General features: G+C 42.5%; 1 protein-coding gene across 3 annotated transcripts in view; it reads right to left on the bottom strand.

The window, feature by feature from the left end:
- ARK2N (arkadia (RNF111) N-terminal like PKA signaling regulator 2N) overlaps positions 1–17,813 on the bottom strand; it is an 82,512-nt gene that overhangs the window by 52,220 nt on the left and 12,479 nt on the right. For all 3 annotated transcript variants that reach the window (XM_073343456.2, XM_073343458.1, XM_073343457.2), the window contains exon 2: positions 9,090–9,899. In XM_073343456.2, coding sequence (XP_073199557.1) covers positions 9,090–9,813 — 724 coding nt within the window. In that variant the 5' untranslated portion in view covers positions 9,814–9,899. The remainder of the gene's footprint in view (positions 1–9,089; positions 9,900–17,813) is intronic.

The raw sequence follows: 17,813 nt of genomic DNA, 5'->3' as shown, positions 1-17,813 counted from the left end.
CAAAGCCCAAGCCTGCTCAAATTAATATCAATGGCAAAACTCCCATTGACTCAAATGTGAGCAAGACCTGATCCTTATTCTCCACAGTATCAGAAAAATGGCATTTTGTTTCTAGGAGACCCTCTTTCCTGGGTCCAGTGAGAAGGAAACTGCTTGCTCTCCTTTCTCAGTGAGGTGCTAAAATGACCGTCATTGGAAGGATCAGAAACAAACTAAGCCGGGGTGGGGAAACTTTTTGGCCTGAGGGACACATCTGGGTTTGGAAATTGTATGGTGAGCCATGAATGCTCATGAAATTGGGGTTGGGGTTCAGGAGGGGGTGATGGCTCTGTCTGGGGCTGTGGGCTCCAGAAATGAGAAGTTCAGGGTGCAGGTGGAGGCTCTGGACTGGGGCAGAAGGTTGGGGCCCGGGAGGGGGTCGGGGTGCAGGCGGCACTTACCTCAAGCAGCTCCCGGAAGCAGCGGCATGTCCTTCCTCCAGCTCCAACGCAGAGGAGCGGCCAATCAGTTCTGTGTACTGCCCCATCTGCAGGTGCCGCACCTGCAGCTCCCATTGGCCGCAGTTCCCAGCCAATGGGAGCTGCGGGTGCGGCGCTTGGGGTGGTGGCAGCATGCGGAGCCCCCTGGCTGCTCCTGCACGTAGGAGCCAGAGGGGGGGACATGCCGCTGCTTCTGGGAGCTGCGCGGAGTGCCTCCCGATCCCACTCCCCGGCTGGCGTGCAGCAAGCCCCAATCCTGCTCCCCAGCAGGAGCTTGAGGGCCGGATAAAATTGGCTGGTGGGCCGGATGTGGCCTGCAGGCTGTAGTTTGCCCACCCCTGATCTAAACAGAGGCGCTCATCCTAGCTTATTTTAGCTTCTAAACAAAAAAGAAAGGCAGTGGTAACCTATGCTTTGGTGCTCAAACTCCTCAAAAATGCCAACTCAAAAAAAGATAGTAACATGAGGATCTGAACCTGTATGATTGGAAGTCAACAGCATGTACCTAGAACAGTTATGTTGTTCTAATACATAAAGAGTTACTTTATTTAGATGTTTTCACAACTAGACAAGGATCACATTAAACTATTAAAAACAGGTAATTAACCGATGGAGTTTACATTTAAATTAGTATTTACTAATAAATTATATATAAATAAATTTAATTAAGTGGCTTTTTTCATGCAGCTAAATTTCTGGAAGAGTCTGTTTGGCTGTTTACAATTTTCTTTACAAACCTAATGACTTGCTATAGGATATGGGTGTCTTAGTAAACAAACATTGTTGTTTACAATATCCATAGGCTATCATATCTTAAGAACAACAGAAAATACCTTAAAATGCAGAGAAATCACTGGACGACCTAGACCAAGAATTTACTGATAATGAGATATGGTAGTAACACATTATTGGGGATTTATCTCTTATAGGAAATTACAGTGTCATTTAATCAATACATTCCTTTTGAGGAGCCATTTAAATTAGACACGTAGAAGAAACCTTACATTTTGGATAATTACCAATATTTAAGATTATTCTGTTCTTATTTTCTCTATAGTTAAAGGTCACATGGCATTTCCACTATGAGCCCCGGTTTTAAGGGCTTATCACTTATCTGTTTTCATACTAAACAGGCTAAAACTCAGCATTCAAGTTCTCTATTCAATAGCAAACTGTTTGAGCCCTGGTCTACACTAGGACTTTAGGTCGAATTTAGCAGCATTAAATCGATGTAAACCTGCACCCGTCCACACGATGAAGCCCTTTATTTCGACTTAAAGGGCTCTTAAAATCTATTTCCTTACTCCACCCCAACAAGTGGATTAGCGCTTAAATCGGCCTTGCTGGGTCGAATTTGGGGTACTGTGGACACAATTCGACGGTAGTGGCCTCCGGGAGCTATCCCACAGTGCTCCATTGTGACTGCTCTGGACTGCACTCTCAACTCAGATGCATGATTGTTAGCTGTTGCTCTGACGCAGGGAGGGGCGACTGACAACACGGCTTACAGGGTTGGCTTACAGGGAGTTAAAATCAGCAAAGCAGGTGGCTTTACATCAAGGAGTATTTCAGGCAGGGCTTCACGGAGGGTTCCAATAAGAAATGGTGCACCTAAGTTATTGTTCTTATTGGAACAAGGAGGTTAGTCTGGCCTCTGATTGATACATGGCTAGATTTACCTCGCTGCACTTCTCTGTGAGTGACTGCAGTGTGACCTAGAGGAATGAGTCCCCTAGACGGGGGGCGGGTGGGGGTTTGCAAATGAGTACAAAACAAATCTGGTCTATTTCTTGTTTTGATACACTCCATCTATCTTTTACATCTTTGGCTGGCAGCAGACGGTGCAGAAGGACTGCATGCCATCCACATCTCATGGCTGCTCGGCAGAAGATGGTACAATAGGACTGCTAGCCATCCTCATCTCTTGCCTGCCCAGCAGAAGATGATGCAATAGGACTGCTAGCAATCCGTATCACCTGCCTGCTCACCATAAGATGGTTCAATAGGACTGACTGCAGGACTAAAGAGAATGACCTGATCAAGTCACTCCAAATTTAGTCCCTGCACCCATGTTTGCCCAGGCGCTCCTGATCTACCTCACAGAGGCGACCAGGAGCACCTCAGACATGACGATGACTGCTACCAGTCCTATTGCACCGTCTGCTGCCACAAGACAATGGGTTGCTGCTGCTGTGTAGTAATGTAGTACCACGTCTGCCAGCACCCAGGAGACATACAGTGACAGTGAGCTGAGCGGGCTCCATGCTTGCCGTGGTATGGTGTCTGCACAGGTAACTCAGGAAGAAAGGTGCGAAACGATTGTCTGCCCTTGCTTTCACGGAGGGAAGGAGGGAACGGGGGCCTGACGATATGTACCCAGAACCACCCACGACAATGTTTTAGCCCCATCAGGCATTGGGATCTCAACCCAGAATTCCAATGGGCAGCTGAGACTGCAGGAACTGTGTGATAGCTACCCACAGTGCAACGCTCCGGAAGTCGACTCTAGCCTCGGTACTGTGGAAGCACTCCGCCAAGTTAATGCACTTAGAGCATTTTCTGTGGGGACACACACGCTCGAATATATAAAACCGATTTCTAAAAAACCGACTTCTATAAATTCGACCTAATTTCGTAGTGTAGACATACCCTGATAATATTTGGTCTCAATTGAGTTGGCTGCATTTTATTTAAAACAAGGTTGTGATTAGAAAGTATAATTACAAATGGCATCTTCTTGCTCAAACAGATGTGACCCTGAATATACACACAGGAAGCAAATCTATTTACTGACAAAACTTACATTTTCTTCTTTTTACTCCTAAGTATTACTGCAGGCCAATACAATAAGAGTAAGCTGAACTCTATTTATGCTTGCTCATCAAGGGCTTGATCCAAAGTTCAGTTAAACCAATGGGAGACTTCAAAGGGTTTTGGATCAGATCCCAACAACTTGTTAACTAAGTTCTAATCGCACAATCCTTTTTTATCACTGGTGATGATGGGTAAGAAATAATCCAGATTGATGTTCAAAACTCTGGATGAGTTTGCAGGGCTAGAAGCTAGAAAAAAAATGCTTCTTTAACAGGTCTGCTGAAGGAATTTGATATGATAGCTGTTGAGTCACAAATATGTAATCCTACATCATTTTTAAAGAGGCACTATTCAGGGTATAATTACACTTTAACTTAACAGTAGCAGCAAATATATCAAACAGTTTGAGATACTTCTTTTGCACTTCTAAGTAAAAGATGTTGTATGATTTTGTACATGAAATTTTACAGGAGGCTTGTTTGCAACATGCCTCAGTCAAACTTTCAATTTTATCGGCAGCTTTCCGTGCCATAAAGTCTGGTTTCAAGGTGCTTTTTGCATGATATTAAAACAATAACATTTATCTAATAGATCTCTCAGCAGTCTGTAAACTGAAAACTTTATAGCTTTTGAATTTGGCTAGGATACCAAACAGCCTTGGAATCTTCAGTGACCATAAAGGGATCAGTATATACACACTATGCCTCGTCTGAAACATAGCAGCCCCAGCAGAATAACATCCCTCAGCAGTGGGGCAGTGGTTTCAACACTGATTTAAGAGATTAGAGCACCAGCTACTGAAATCACCAACACTGTCTATGTACAACAAACTCCTCTTATTAGCAATCCTTTGGTTGCCAGCAAAGAGTTGCTGTTACCCATCAGTTGCTGTACCAGGGCTTTCCATAAGGAGCAGGAGTGCTGGGACCCATGGAGCTGTACAGTATCTCTCCCTGAGCTTCCTTCCCTGTGTGGGATCCCTGGTATGGCACAGCCTGGAGAGCACATGGGGAAGTACCACAGCTCCAGCATACAGGCTGCAGCCCCTCTTCCTGCTACTGCTCAGCCCACAGCTCCATACCTCCCGTGTGAAGGCAAGTTTGAGAGGCTGAAGCTCCAGAAGGAAGGGCTAGGATGTGCTGTATTTTTGCAGGGCTGTAACCAGAGAAGGCAAGTCCCAGTACTTCCTTTCCAGCCTCACAAACGTGCCTGCAGGGGGTACTCTGCACATATCCAAACTGACAATGGGATAGGACTGGTTCCTGGCAATATGTTGCTATTAACCAGAAGTTGCTAATATCAGGATTGCTATTAAGCAGAATCTACTGTGTGCATTCTTTAGGTCTCCCACCCTAGCAACAACTAGGATCAATGTTGTTTAATTTATGAGATCTGGCAAGATCAGTTTAAAATGGTATGCTGCATCTTGTCCCCAGCTATTAATAGTGGGTCTCTCACTTGTTGATACACTAGCCCAGTACTTTTAAGAAAAACTGTATACTTTACAGCTTTATCCTTCCAAACAGATTTTTAAATATATCTGCTCTTGAATAATCATCCTCAGTTATTCTCTTCAGTTAAAATTCATTCCTTGGCAGAGGGCCAACAAAAGACCTAGGCACGAAGCCTAGGTGAAATTGAAATGGTTCATGGTTCAAATGCTTTGTGCTGGCCCTCTACACCATGTGTTAGAAAGGCCTACATATTAAAAATCCTTATTAATATACAGGTAATTTGCCATTTCACATATGTAACTTTTCCAACTTTAATATTTCAGCTTTTAACAATATTCCCCCATATATTAGCCTAAAACACGGATTAATGCCCTTTTTAACATTCAAAACTGTTTTTGACTTATAGGATAGCACAATGGTGTGCGGAATAACAATATTATATTATATTTTATACTTTAAGAAGTGTCAAATTGTTTTAAGCCAAATATTGATTCCTAGGATCATTTTGCATGCCAAGTTTTCTTCATCCAAAGCCAGTCTGTAGAGTGAAATCAGAAATCAACAAAGAACAAAACCCTAAACAATAACAGAAGTGCTCGTAGAAGCTGCTGTACCATATTTTATCAGTGCCCAAAGTGAATGCCATCATATATCCAAGGATTGCTTAGGAATCTTGTATGCCAATATTGCTGCTCAATCTTTAAAATACAATAGAGGCATCTTAATTTGCATCAATTAGCAAGCCATTGTGGTTTACTGGACTGGATGGAGCCCAATTCAGTGCCCACTGAGAAAAATGAAAAGGTTCTCACTAACTTCAATGGGTGTGGGATAGTGCCTATAGCACGTAAAGGAACAACATAAAACATTCAGGAATACTGCCTCACAGAATGTACTTTTGTCATGTATGCCACTAATCTAGTTATAATTGTAATGAAGTTTTAGTAATGAAACCTCATCATAACATTTTGCTATTCAACCTTTGCTGAGATGTGAAATAAGACTGCTAATATTTTAATGAAAATTATCAGGTTTGCAGATTAGCACTGAGAATTGAAATTCTATTGCAAAATAGTCTGGTTCAGAAATCGTGTGTTTGAGTGAAAGCAGAAAAGTTAGTAAGATTGTTTATGTTTACGGCATCATTATGCATTTATTGGGACATTTGTCTTCTTAATAATCATCCCAAACTCATTGCAAAAGCAATCATATTGTGGGGTTCAAAAATTATTTATCTGCACTCTTAAAATGGAAGATGTCCAGTGAAATCCTTTAGCATTAAAGACCCAATTGTATCCTACCAAGTACATCACTTTAATTTTCAAACTACCCACAGGTTTAAAACAAACTTTTTTTTTCCATATAACTAAAATAATTTTACACGTTTGACAGCAGGAATATTTTATTCTTTTTTACAGCATCTCTTCATATCTGTGCTAAAAAAACACCTATAGCAAAGTTATAATCTTGGAACATCTTTGCTGGCGTAGCTATTTTTCATGCTTATGCTTGACATGTCTGCAAAACAGCATCTATGGTAAGCTGCTGAACCAATCTTGAAACTAACTCATTAGTGCAAGAGCATCCAAGCTTTATGACACTGAGGGTTACATTGGCTTCTTGTTAGTGTCATAAGTCATTTGCATAAAGAGGTACAGAATTTTTCAAAATAAGTGAACACATTTGCTCGTTCTTATATATCCCTTGATAGATGCAGAGAAGTTCAGGAGCAATTAAGCCTGCAGTTTATCACCCTTTTATCACCAATAGGGGTAAATATGGCTGAACTTGGCCTTCAGGCTGCACTTTGGGCCACCCTGTACTAGTGTCTGAGTGGTCTTTCATTTAAGTCTTTTGAGGGTCCTATTCACAACACAATGTCAACTTGGTTTCAGAGTAGCAGCCATGTTAGTCTGTATCCGCAAAAAGAAAAGGAGGACTTGTGGCACCTCAGAGACTAACAAATTTATTTTAGTCTCAAATTTAAATTTGTTAGTCTCTAAGGTGCCACAAGTCCGCCTTTTCTTTTTAATGTCAACTTGCTATGCTTTCTCAATGCTCTCTATTAAGTCAAATAATTATGACTTTAACACAACCAGTTCACCCAATTCAAAGAAGGATCAAGCAGAATTAAATATTTATTTTAAGTAAAAGTAGCCAGGCCAGATCATTAGCGATCCATCTACAATGGGAGAGCTAGAAACTCAGGTCAGATTCAAGGCTCAAGTACAGCTATTAAATCTATTAATTTTCACTAGCCTACACAGAGCAATAGGATCGTTCTGGATCATTTCTCTCACAACCCTTCTCATTTAAAGGGTAACTGAAATGTGAAAGAATTAGCAAGGATTCATTAAAAAGACAAAGTATGTCTTAAACATCACTTTAAAAAAAAAAGAACAGTCAAAGAGAAACCCACTGTTTAGAGTCCATCAGAACACCTGGGGTATGAAAGAAGATATGCAGGTCAGTGCTGTCCCCAAGTGTTTTGTGTGCTCACTCCTTGTGTCACATGTAAAATTAGGCCTTGATGCAATGTCCACTGAAGTCAATGAGAGTCTTTCCATCGATTTCAGTGGGCACCGGATCAGGTCCTTCGAATGCAAGCTCTCCAGGGCCAGGACTGAGGGCCAGATTTACAAAGGTATGTAGGCACCTAAAGATGCAGCCAAGTGTCTAGAGAGGTTTTCAAAAATTCCTAGGCACCTGACTTCCATTGCAATCAATGAGAGCTAGGTGTGTAGGTGCTTCTGAAAACCCCACTACGGCTTATCTGCAACTTTCGGGAGCTAAATACCTTTGAAAAACTGGCCTGGTCTATTTATTTGTTCTGAAGGACCTGATCCAAAGCCCACTGAAGTCAATGGGAGCCTTCAATGGGCTTTGAATCAGGCCCCAAGTGCTGAGGGCACTCTAAAAATAATAAATAATGAGACAAGTGACTGTCAAAGTTATCAGTCACATTGTACTATTTTAACTGGTAAATATAGCTACTGAACCACTATTAAATAAACCTCTTTTTTTAAAAAAACAAAAAGAACAGAACCAACCACATAATTATGGAAGTCTGTACCTTTCCCATACCTTCCAATGATAAACTGCATTTCCTGTGTTCAATCTACATCCTAGCAAAGAGATGCAGCCTTACAGAGTATAAGCAAAATAGCAGTTTTCAAACAGACAGACCAGCACCATTCACCATTATTAAAATAAGCTGAAACAGTTACAACTATTTGTAAAATCGTAGGTAAATTCATCTTTTTTATATATTCATTCATTTTAGCTGTCAAAGTTATTAAGACTGCCATTTTCCTTTAAATCTTCCTTTAAACTACAGAAATATGCTGTTATTTAGCATACAGTTTATCCCCCAAACATCCTCTTTAGTTAGCAGAAAGGGGGAAAAGGCAGATCCACCCAGGAAAGACTGGCAAACCAAAAACTTTATTTTAAATTTTATTTTATTTTTTAACGTTGCTATACGATGAAGGTTTTGAGGTATAGTATATTGGAAAAATAGTTCACACATAATCCTGACCATGGTATTTGCACCAATTAAATAATGAAGTCTAACCGATGAGAAACTTTAAGAAGTTATCTTTCTTCTGCTATAAAAATCATGAGAATGCCCCAATTTGCTGCACCCAGCTTGTCAACATGGATATAACAGAGAATTCAGAAATATAAAAATTATAGATTCATGTAACAGAGAAGGATGGAATTGGCTTACTCCTAAAATTTTGAAACACCAGGAGTGGAGACAATTTGGGGCACGTACAAATAATTTTATTTATGCCCTAAAGTAAGTGGCCAGCTGCAATTTGCATGAATGTAACGAACAAAAAGGTTAAGTAAACTACTTATTTGAAATGTAGAGCTGGAAAGCACAGCATAAGTGCAACACTGGAGAATGAGGCCTTATGGTAAAATGGGCAATAGATATGCCATATTTTTTCCAAACACAGATGCAGAGATGCTATTGTAATATATTAAAGTGCGGATGCCCACTTATAATAATGTATTGGCTAAATATGCTGTTATGATTATTACCATCTAACCAGCAGTGATAAGAGTTCATATAGGTTTACAAAGAAAAATCTGAAAATTCCAAGATAGTCCCTTCTACAATTTACCTGTACAATTTGCTGTTGTGCAAAAGCAAACTGAAAACCTCAGAACAGAGTTTAAAATTTGCCATGTCTTGTTAATACACTGCAGTCTTCAAATTTACACAGAGCTGCAGTTCTCCTGGTTTTTCTCAAGTGTCACTCATCTAATTTAGCATGACAGCTGAGAAACGATGTCAGGCGCTTTACAGTTCAGTTTAAAAAACATCCTCTACCTGGTATCTCTGCCGTGATTGTCTTGCTGCTCCCTGAAACCTCTTCATCATCTTCTGATGAACTCGTGCTTGAGTCACAGGTCAGGTCACTATCACTGGTACTGCTGTCCTGCAGCAGATTGTATTTCTTGCGAGCAGCTGCCTCCCGTTTTTGTCTTAATAACCGGATTCTTTCTTTGTGCTTTTGGCTCCGATGACCTTTTACCTTGGTGACTCGTCCATTCTGCTTATCACTAGACTGTCGATTTTTCTTGGCAGCCATAGTTGATGTTTCACTTTCAGACCTGGACCGTCTGGATTTTCTCCCAGCTGCAGCCCCAGAAACTCCAGAAGGGTCTCCCTCTACAGGAGCTTCAGCCTGACAGGGCTCATTCTCTTCTGCGGAAGACAGCGTATCTGAATCAGCCAAATGCCCACTGGAAGAAGGGGAAAGCATGCAGTGATTAGAAGAGTCACTCTCATAAATTTGGCCTGCTGTTGGCTTATCACTCTCTGTTGATGCTAACTGAGACTCCGAGGAGTCCCGTCTCAGTTCCATCAGTAAGCACGGCATTGAGGAGAGCACCATAGAATCTGCTACAATGGGCACACCATCTTTCTGAGCACACGTGTCTAGTTCTATAGGTCCATCTTCACCAGGAGCTGTCTCTTGTTTTTCAGAGAGTTTTGGTGAGACTTCTGAGTCAATGCATTCTTCTACTTTTCCCACTGCCTCCATCTTCATTTCAGAATTCCAAGCTCCTCCTTGTCTCAAAGCATGGAGTCTAGAGGACTGGGGGAACTAGATTAGGTTTTCAACAGCAAAGCAACCTGCATAAGAACAGAACAGTAATGACAATTTACTCAAATAGCAGAATCACTTCTACTTTTTTGGTCATGTCCACAATTTCACACAGTGAGACCACTTCTTTATTTAGTTAAAGCTAGTAAGGTACATTACAACTTTGGCTGTGGTACTTTTCTTTAGCTTCTGCCTTTTCCTGGTTAACTCAGTCTGTTACACTGACATGCTTAATGCTTTCCCTCTTAATGAAAGATGGCACTATCATTGTACAAAATACACTTCAATCTGCGCTAGTTATCACAACAGATCAGAAATAAAAACAACTGCAGTTTCTAAACTCTTACTTTGGAAGGTTTAAATTAATACAATATAAGCAGATTTTGAACTTTTATCTAGAAGTAATTTTTAATACACTTTAAAGGAAACTTCAGTATTGGTAAAAAGTGACATACTGAAACCCCAAAATCCTGAAGTCCTCTACCTGGGGAGGCCACCTTTACGGGTGACAACATTGTTCAGTTTCCATGCCAGTGGGAACCCAATGAGTGTTAGCAGTCCACTTCCAGTAGCACTAAATCTGCTGAGGCACTGGTTTAGTACCAGCCCATAGAGAAGTGGCACTGATGGTTCATTTACAGTGAAGTACTAACAATACTTCATACAACATTTAGGTGCTCCTTGAAGGTCTCGGATATGAGTATTGACCCATCCTGACCTGGTTTTGCTGATAAGATCTGTCAAGGGAACAGCATAAGATGGTACAGCTTCTGACAAGAAACACTTTCTATCCACACACAGTTTCAATCGCATCTTTTACTTCAAGTTATAGTTTGATCAGCACTGTTCCATCTTAAATGTTAAAATCAAACTGTCTAGAAAGCTGCTAACTTGTAGGTCCCCAACCTTTGTAGTGTCTGAACACCTCCGAAGTATTATAAATAAAAATAGCATTAATTCTTCCACCTTTATTATAGATCTTCTTCCATCCACACTTTAATTTTGACTTCAACATACCGTAAAACCACGCAAAAATCTTTCAATTATCATTCCCACTTATATGTAAGTTAAAGGGGACAATTTGTTTAGGCCTAAAAATTGGTATGTGCTAAACAAAGTAATTTAATAGTTACTACTGTCAACATTCATTATATTGAAAAATATACAGTGCTATGTTCTAATTTGTGGGAGGGCTTTTTAAAGGCTCTATTTCTGTAGGATCTAGAAAAAGACAATGAGTACTTGTATAACATAAGAATAGCCATACTGGGTCAGACCAAAGGTCCAGCTAGCCCAGTATCCTGTCTTCCTACAGAGGCCAATGCCACGTGCCCCAGAGGGAATGAACAGAACAGCTAATCATCAAGCAATTCATCTGTCACCCATTCCCAGCTTCTGGTAAACAGAGGCTAGGGACACCATCCTTGTCCATCCCCATAGGAAGGATGGTCTAATGGGGAAGGTGCTAATCTAGACTCAGGAGATCCAGGTTCAATTCCCTGCTCCATTACAGACTTCCTATGAGACGCTGGGTACTTCTGTTACTCAGTTTCTCTCTGTAAAATGGGAATAATAGTATTCCTTACCCCAGAGGGTGCTGGGAAAAGGTCTAGATTCTGTTACCAATCCCTTGAATAATCCTAAATCTTGAGATTTTTTTTTTTAAATATATTTCACTTCTCCCTAAGTGTCATGAGTGTCAGGCACTACAGTTATGGGGGGTCATAAATGTACTTCCGTCAGACCAGTGAAGGAAGGAAAGTTTAAATTAACAAAACTTTCACAGCGTTGTGCTGACATTTATTAATTGTACTTCAACAAGTAATTGTACTTGAAGTAAATGTACTTCAACAAGGAAATAAACTTGCCATATTAGTGTTGGGCACCATGAAAAACACAAGTATTACAAATCAAGGTTTGCTAAATGAGAAAGTGGAAACTGCTAAGCGGGAATCACAATTACAAATGCTAAAGAAGCAAGTATGGTGATGTATATAGATAAAGAGCATCTGACAGTACTTCAAATGAGCAAAGCTAGTTTGAAACAAAATAGGAGAAGGTCCGTCTGAAGCTGTTAATTTCTAAAGAGAATTCTTATAGACAATATATAACTGCATAAGACCCACTTTCTCTGCCTCTTTTCAAATGTTACAACAGACTACAGTAAGCTGTAGCTCACAAAAGCTTATGCTCAAATAAATTGGTTAGTCTCTAAGGTGCCACAAGTACTCCTTTTCTTTTTAGTAACTCCTCACTTAACTTTGTAGTTATGTTTCTGAAAAATGCGACTAAGTGAAACAATGTTAAGTGAATCCAATTTTTCCTTAAGATTGAATGTAAATAGGGGGGGTTAATTTCCAGGGAAATTTTTTGCCATACAGTACAGTACTATAGTTGGGAGGTGCCCCCGCCTTACCCCACACAGGCACAGCCCACTTGCACTGGAGACAATGAGACAAGCAAGGAGGCTGAAGGTGCTGTAGGCTAGGAGAAGCACACTGCGCAGCAGCAGCGGCAGCTTCCCCTACTTTGCAAGCACCAGGGGTGGGGGGCTCAACCCTCGGCCCGCGCACTCCACCCCTTCTCCCAAGCCCCCACCTTTAACCCGCCTCTTCTCCCCCCCCTTTACTCCGCACACCGCATCCTCGCTCCTCCCCCCTCCCTCCCCCGCCTCCTGCCCACAGCAATCAGCTGGCTTGTGGTGTGTTCAGGAGGGAGGAGCGAGGACACAGTGTGCAGGCTCCCCCTCCCTCCCCTGCCTCCTGAACACCGCAAGCCAGCTGATTGCCATGGGCAGGAGGCAGGGGAGGAAGGGGGGAAGCGCACCGAGTCCTCGCTCCTCCCCCCAAACGCCGCAAGCCAGCTGATTGCCGCACGCAGGAAGCGGGGGGAGGAAGGAGAAGGCGCTGATCTGTGGGGTCTGCCGGCGGGTGGGAGGTGCTGTGGGGGGTGGTGGAGGGGAGCTGGTGGAGGGCTGCCAGCTGTGGACAAAGCAGGCAGCCAAACAACGTTATAGCGAAGCATTGCACAACTTTAAATGGAGCATATTCTGTAACTGAGAAGGGACGTAAGATCGAAACAACGTTAAGCGAGAGGACGTTAAGCGGGGTGTTACTGTACATCAAAAAAGAAAAAAAAACTTATAACTAGGAAAGCGAATATACTGAGATGTAAAAGCATCCTAAAACTAGAATACTTTCATGTACTTCACTGGCAAATCTCATTATTATTAATATACCAGTTATACAGATGGAAAAACAGAGGCACAGAGAGTTTAAGTGACTTGCCCTAGGTCAAAAATAGTATTATACCAGGAAATGGATCCCAAGGCTTTGTCTACATTAGATTTTTTTTTGTCTGTAATTCACTATGGATGCAGTTCTCTGTTGGCAACACTGGTTAAAGCAGTAGAGTAGACAAGACTCATGTGGGCTCAGGCATTTTTAACCTTGAGTCCATCCAAGCTTTGTCTACATTAGTTTTCTCCAGTGCTATAACTAGAGAAGTTATACCATATGGGAATTAAGGAAAATTTTGTGGAGATCAAGTCCATGATTTCCTTTCCTTCTGAGCTAGGGAGTCAGAAGGGAAGCAGTATATGCCTGGGCCAGGGGAAGCTCTGGGAACTTGAGATTTACATAGGATACAGAAGTCAACAGGGCAAATGGTTCATGATGTTCAGCAGTCATGCTTCATCTCCGTTGATACGGATGCCTGCTGCTTCTCCACTATTTACCTGCACACATGGTAATACACTGTAAATCCCAAAGCTTGATCTTGTAATCGTGTTTATGGAAATTTTGGATTTCATGATACTCTTTCTTGAGCACCATAACTTTCCCCGTTTTCCTCTCACTGGGATCAAAGAAATGTTATGTCCCTGGGGAAGATCTCAGGCAGAGGTGTGAAAATTCAGCTGCCTGATCTTTGCAGGTGTATGTGTATATTCTTCCACCTCTGCCCCTGAACTGAAGAACATGAAGATTTTGCTACCACCATATCACCGCTAGACCCCAGAAATCACACTACATGCCCCTTGCAGATTGATGATTTTAAAGATTCCATTCTGAAATCAACATCTGCACAATGCTGCTTCACAGAAAAAAAAAGATTCTCCAGCTAGAAGCATGAGGACTGGTGCTTTAGAGCATGTCTTCACATACAGTACTGCAGCTGTGCCACTGTAGCGCTTAAGTGAAGATGCTCCTACAATGACAGGAGAGATTCTCCCGTCAGCGTAGTTAATCTACATCCCTGAGAGGCGGTAGCTATGTCAATGGGAGAAGCTAAGGAAAAACAAATCTTAAGAAATATTATTTTAGTTCTACTTGAGAAATATAAAGAGGAAAGAAAAGCAAAAAGATGATGCTGAAATACTCCCACCCTTTCCTGGAAACATGCTACATAAGTTCTCAAGGTAACCTTAAGAGAAAGCCAAGCAGGCAACTTAAATCAGAAAACCACTGCACTGAAAACTAGTTTGTAAAACTTCACAGGCTCAAATGGATATTTAATTACACAATGTCCAAGAATTCCATTCAGCCAAAACAAAAATTTTGTCCTTTTTCTTAGTGAACAAATGTTTGTCTGAAGATTAAGAAAACAGTTCTTTAAAACAGCACTGTCAGATACTCCTAAATATCTAACATGATCTTTATGAAGAAAGTATTTTCACAGCAATCAACTCATAGGCTCATTTTGACTTCTACTTAAGCAATAAAAACTTATGCAATATTAATTTACACACTGTCAAATAGTGCACCTTTATTTGAATTAAAGTGTATCTTGTGAACAATTTAGGCATTGGTCCAGAAGGACTGCGAAACTCAAGGGTTCTGCCTCAATGCATTAACTGCAGGCATAGTAATACTAAGCATTTCTTTCTAACCTTTAATCAGGTTCTCTTAAAGAACTTCAGAAATCCAATTACACCGCACAAGATCTCCGTAATACATGTATTACTGTTTCCATTTTACATATGGGTAAACTGAGGCACAAAAAGTTGTCCAAACACCACACCAAGACAGTGACAGAAGAAAGAATAAAACCAAGAGGCCATGATTCTCAGTCTACTGCTCTATTACTCCTGGGGAAAATGTGCACGACTGCGCACATGCAGAATTCATGTCCCCAGCAGATTTCTTTGTTTCCCCACAGAAAAATGACTTTCTGATGGGGGAAGCAAAGGGAAGCCGCAAGAACAGTCGTGCGCCCCTCCCCAGCAGCACGTGCGCACCATTTCAGGCACCTGGAGCAGCCGACAGAGAGGTAAATCACTGTAGGGACTATGGATGCCTCAGCCAGTGCTCCTATCCCGCATCGGGTTCAGCTGCTAGTCCCTGCGCGGGGGGGGGGGGGGGGGGGGGGAAGAGAGATGGGATTTTCTCTTCCCCTGCAAGGAGCAGCCAAGGCCAAGTCAAATCCACCCCCAGAAAACTCCCCTGGCTGCAGGAATCTCTGCAGGCCCCCCACCCCCACTTCCTGCCCACATCACGCCTCAGCCATGGGGGGAGGGGCTACTGGACAGGGAGCTGCTCCCCCATATGCCCAACCCTGTGCATCTGGATGCCCCCGTAGACAGTTCCTCACACACCTAGAACCCCACCCACCGAACTTCCCACACCCAAACCCCCATCCCGCTGAGCCTCATCCCCTGCATCCAGAGATCCTCTCCTCTCAAATCCCTGCTCCTGAGCCCCACCCCCTGCACCCAGACCACCCCTGATGAGCCCCCTGAATTCCAACCCCCACAACAATAAGCCGGAACCCCCACACCTCGACCCTCCAACAGGCCCCCCAGACCCCCACCCCACCAAGCCCCAAGCCCCTAGCATCCAGATCACCCCTGTTGAGTCCCCTGAACCCCAACCCCCACCCCAATAAGCCCGAACCCCCTACACTTCAACCCCCAACCAACTGCACCCATCCCCCCACTCCACCAAGCCCAAATCCCCTAGCACCCAGACGCTGCTGCTGAGCCTCCTGCTGCTGAGCCCCCCACACCTAGACTCCCCTGCCGAGCCCCATCCCCCGACTTCCCTGCTGAGGCCCAACCACCATCACCCAGACCCCCCCCCCTACAGAATCCCATTGCCCCAGCACCCAGACCCCCACTGAGCTGCCTACACCCAGACTGCCCCACACAGAATCCTCTCACCCCACATCTGGATCCTCCCACACACTAAGCTCCTCCACACTTGGATCCTGCTAGGTGGAGCCTGCCCACACCTGGTCCGCCTTTCGTGGAAAGGTAGGGCCCCGGGGTGTTTCTGGGACAGGCCCAGGCCTTGCGCTAGTTATTCCTCACTGCCGAGAGCGTTCTAAAGAATATGATGAAAGTTTATATTCTCATTATCTCAGCCTAAAATTATTGCTGCCTATATATTTTACGTTTATGTAGCAGACTGAAAGATCCCCAAGTATGTTTAGGTATACAAGCTCGCACACTGTCTAAATACTCCACCACATGTAATTACAGTCACCTCTGAAGTGCAGGGATGCACTACTGCACAGTAAAGCAAAGAGAGGAAGCTTTGGCAAAGGACACTGAAGCAAATTCCTACTCTTACAAAGAGAATTGTGAGACCTTTAATGCCCTCCAATTTTAAGATTTAATCCAAAAGACCCATATATAGGTCTTCATGATTTTCATGCCATCTTTTATGCTTGGAACTCCCTCCCTCCCCTTTAGTACCAATAGGCCACCCTCTCCATTCAAAACCGTTCTTTACTCCTTCAGTGAAGCCCATCAATGATAATCTAACACTGAACTCAAGTTTTATATAAATGTTCAACAACAAAAATATCTAAGTAAACAAAGGAAAACAAGCAAAACTAAATCAATTCAATTGGTCCTTTCTCTGCTGGAAATACTAGCCTCCCTCAAGACAGGTGTGCAAGTACGGACGTTTTCCTTCCCACCCACCACAGTCTGTCATTTTTACTGAGCTCTTGATCAGATTTACTCTGCAAGCTCCAACACCACATCTTTTTGTCTGCTCGTAGAAGATGCCAGGCATATCCATATACATAAAACAACAGAAGACTGCATGGCACTCGGTTTAACTCAAGATGGTGGAGTCATCTTTGCTTGAATTTGAAACCTGGGCTGCTTTAGAGTGTCTAGCCTTTTTCACACCACTATACCACCACCTTCTGGATACTGTACTTCTTTATATAGATGGTCCTTAGAAAAATGCTCTCCTAAAGCTGATTCAATAGCACACCATTCTACCTAAGGAACATTTTTGGGGAGTGGACTTGGCTGTTTAGCCAGTTAATTCATAACTCAGGCCCAGCAGCAATCCTAAAAGGTTGGACACTCCATCCTTTCCAACCAATATGGTTACAGAAACATGAGATGAAAGGATGAAACTAAAGCTCTGTTTCAACTGGTTTTGCATAAACAAATGAGGTTAAAAAATAAACTATTTCTATTAAGCCCTCAGACTGTGTATACAAACCAACCAAGACTCAGTAGAGAGGGTATGTGAAACACCTCTGCATTCTTGGGAAAAAAAAAAAAAAAGTCCTTTTCCAGTATAAGCAAGCAAGAATTTAGAGTAAAAAACCTCCATTTAAAAATATTAATATAGGTGAACTTGAAAAAGGGAGACTATTAAAGAAAACTAGTCAAGACTGACCAGCCAAGATAATCCAAAACATACCTGTAGGACATGAGCCTGCACTTGGCACTCTATACGCACTCACCAGCTGAAAGGGAACCAAGCAAACTCATTTTCCTTGCTAAAATAAATTCATGAGTTAAATATACAGGAGAAGAGGACAGAAGTTAAGGTGTGTTCGCTTTGTTAAGCGTTTCCCTTCCACTGTGCCTGGCTGTCTATATTCCATTGTTGTGAGTAGCCAGCGTTTTCAAATCTACAAGACTTCTTCCCTCTGAATTCAAGGGAAATGGATTTTTATAAACTGCTTGTTCCTAA

This window comes from Lepidochelys kempii, chromosome 5 (assembly GCF_965140285.1).
Source record: "Lepidochelys kempii isolate rLepKem1 chromosome 5, rLepKem1.hap1, whole genome shotgun sequence".
In the NCBI taxonomy this organism is placed as follows: domain Eukaryota; kingdom Metazoa; phylum Chordata; order Testudines; family Cheloniidae; genus Lepidochelys; species Lepidochelys kempii.
The sequence above is the reverse complement of the archived record's forward strand: the minus strand, read 5'-3'. Positions and strand labels throughout refer to the sequence as shown.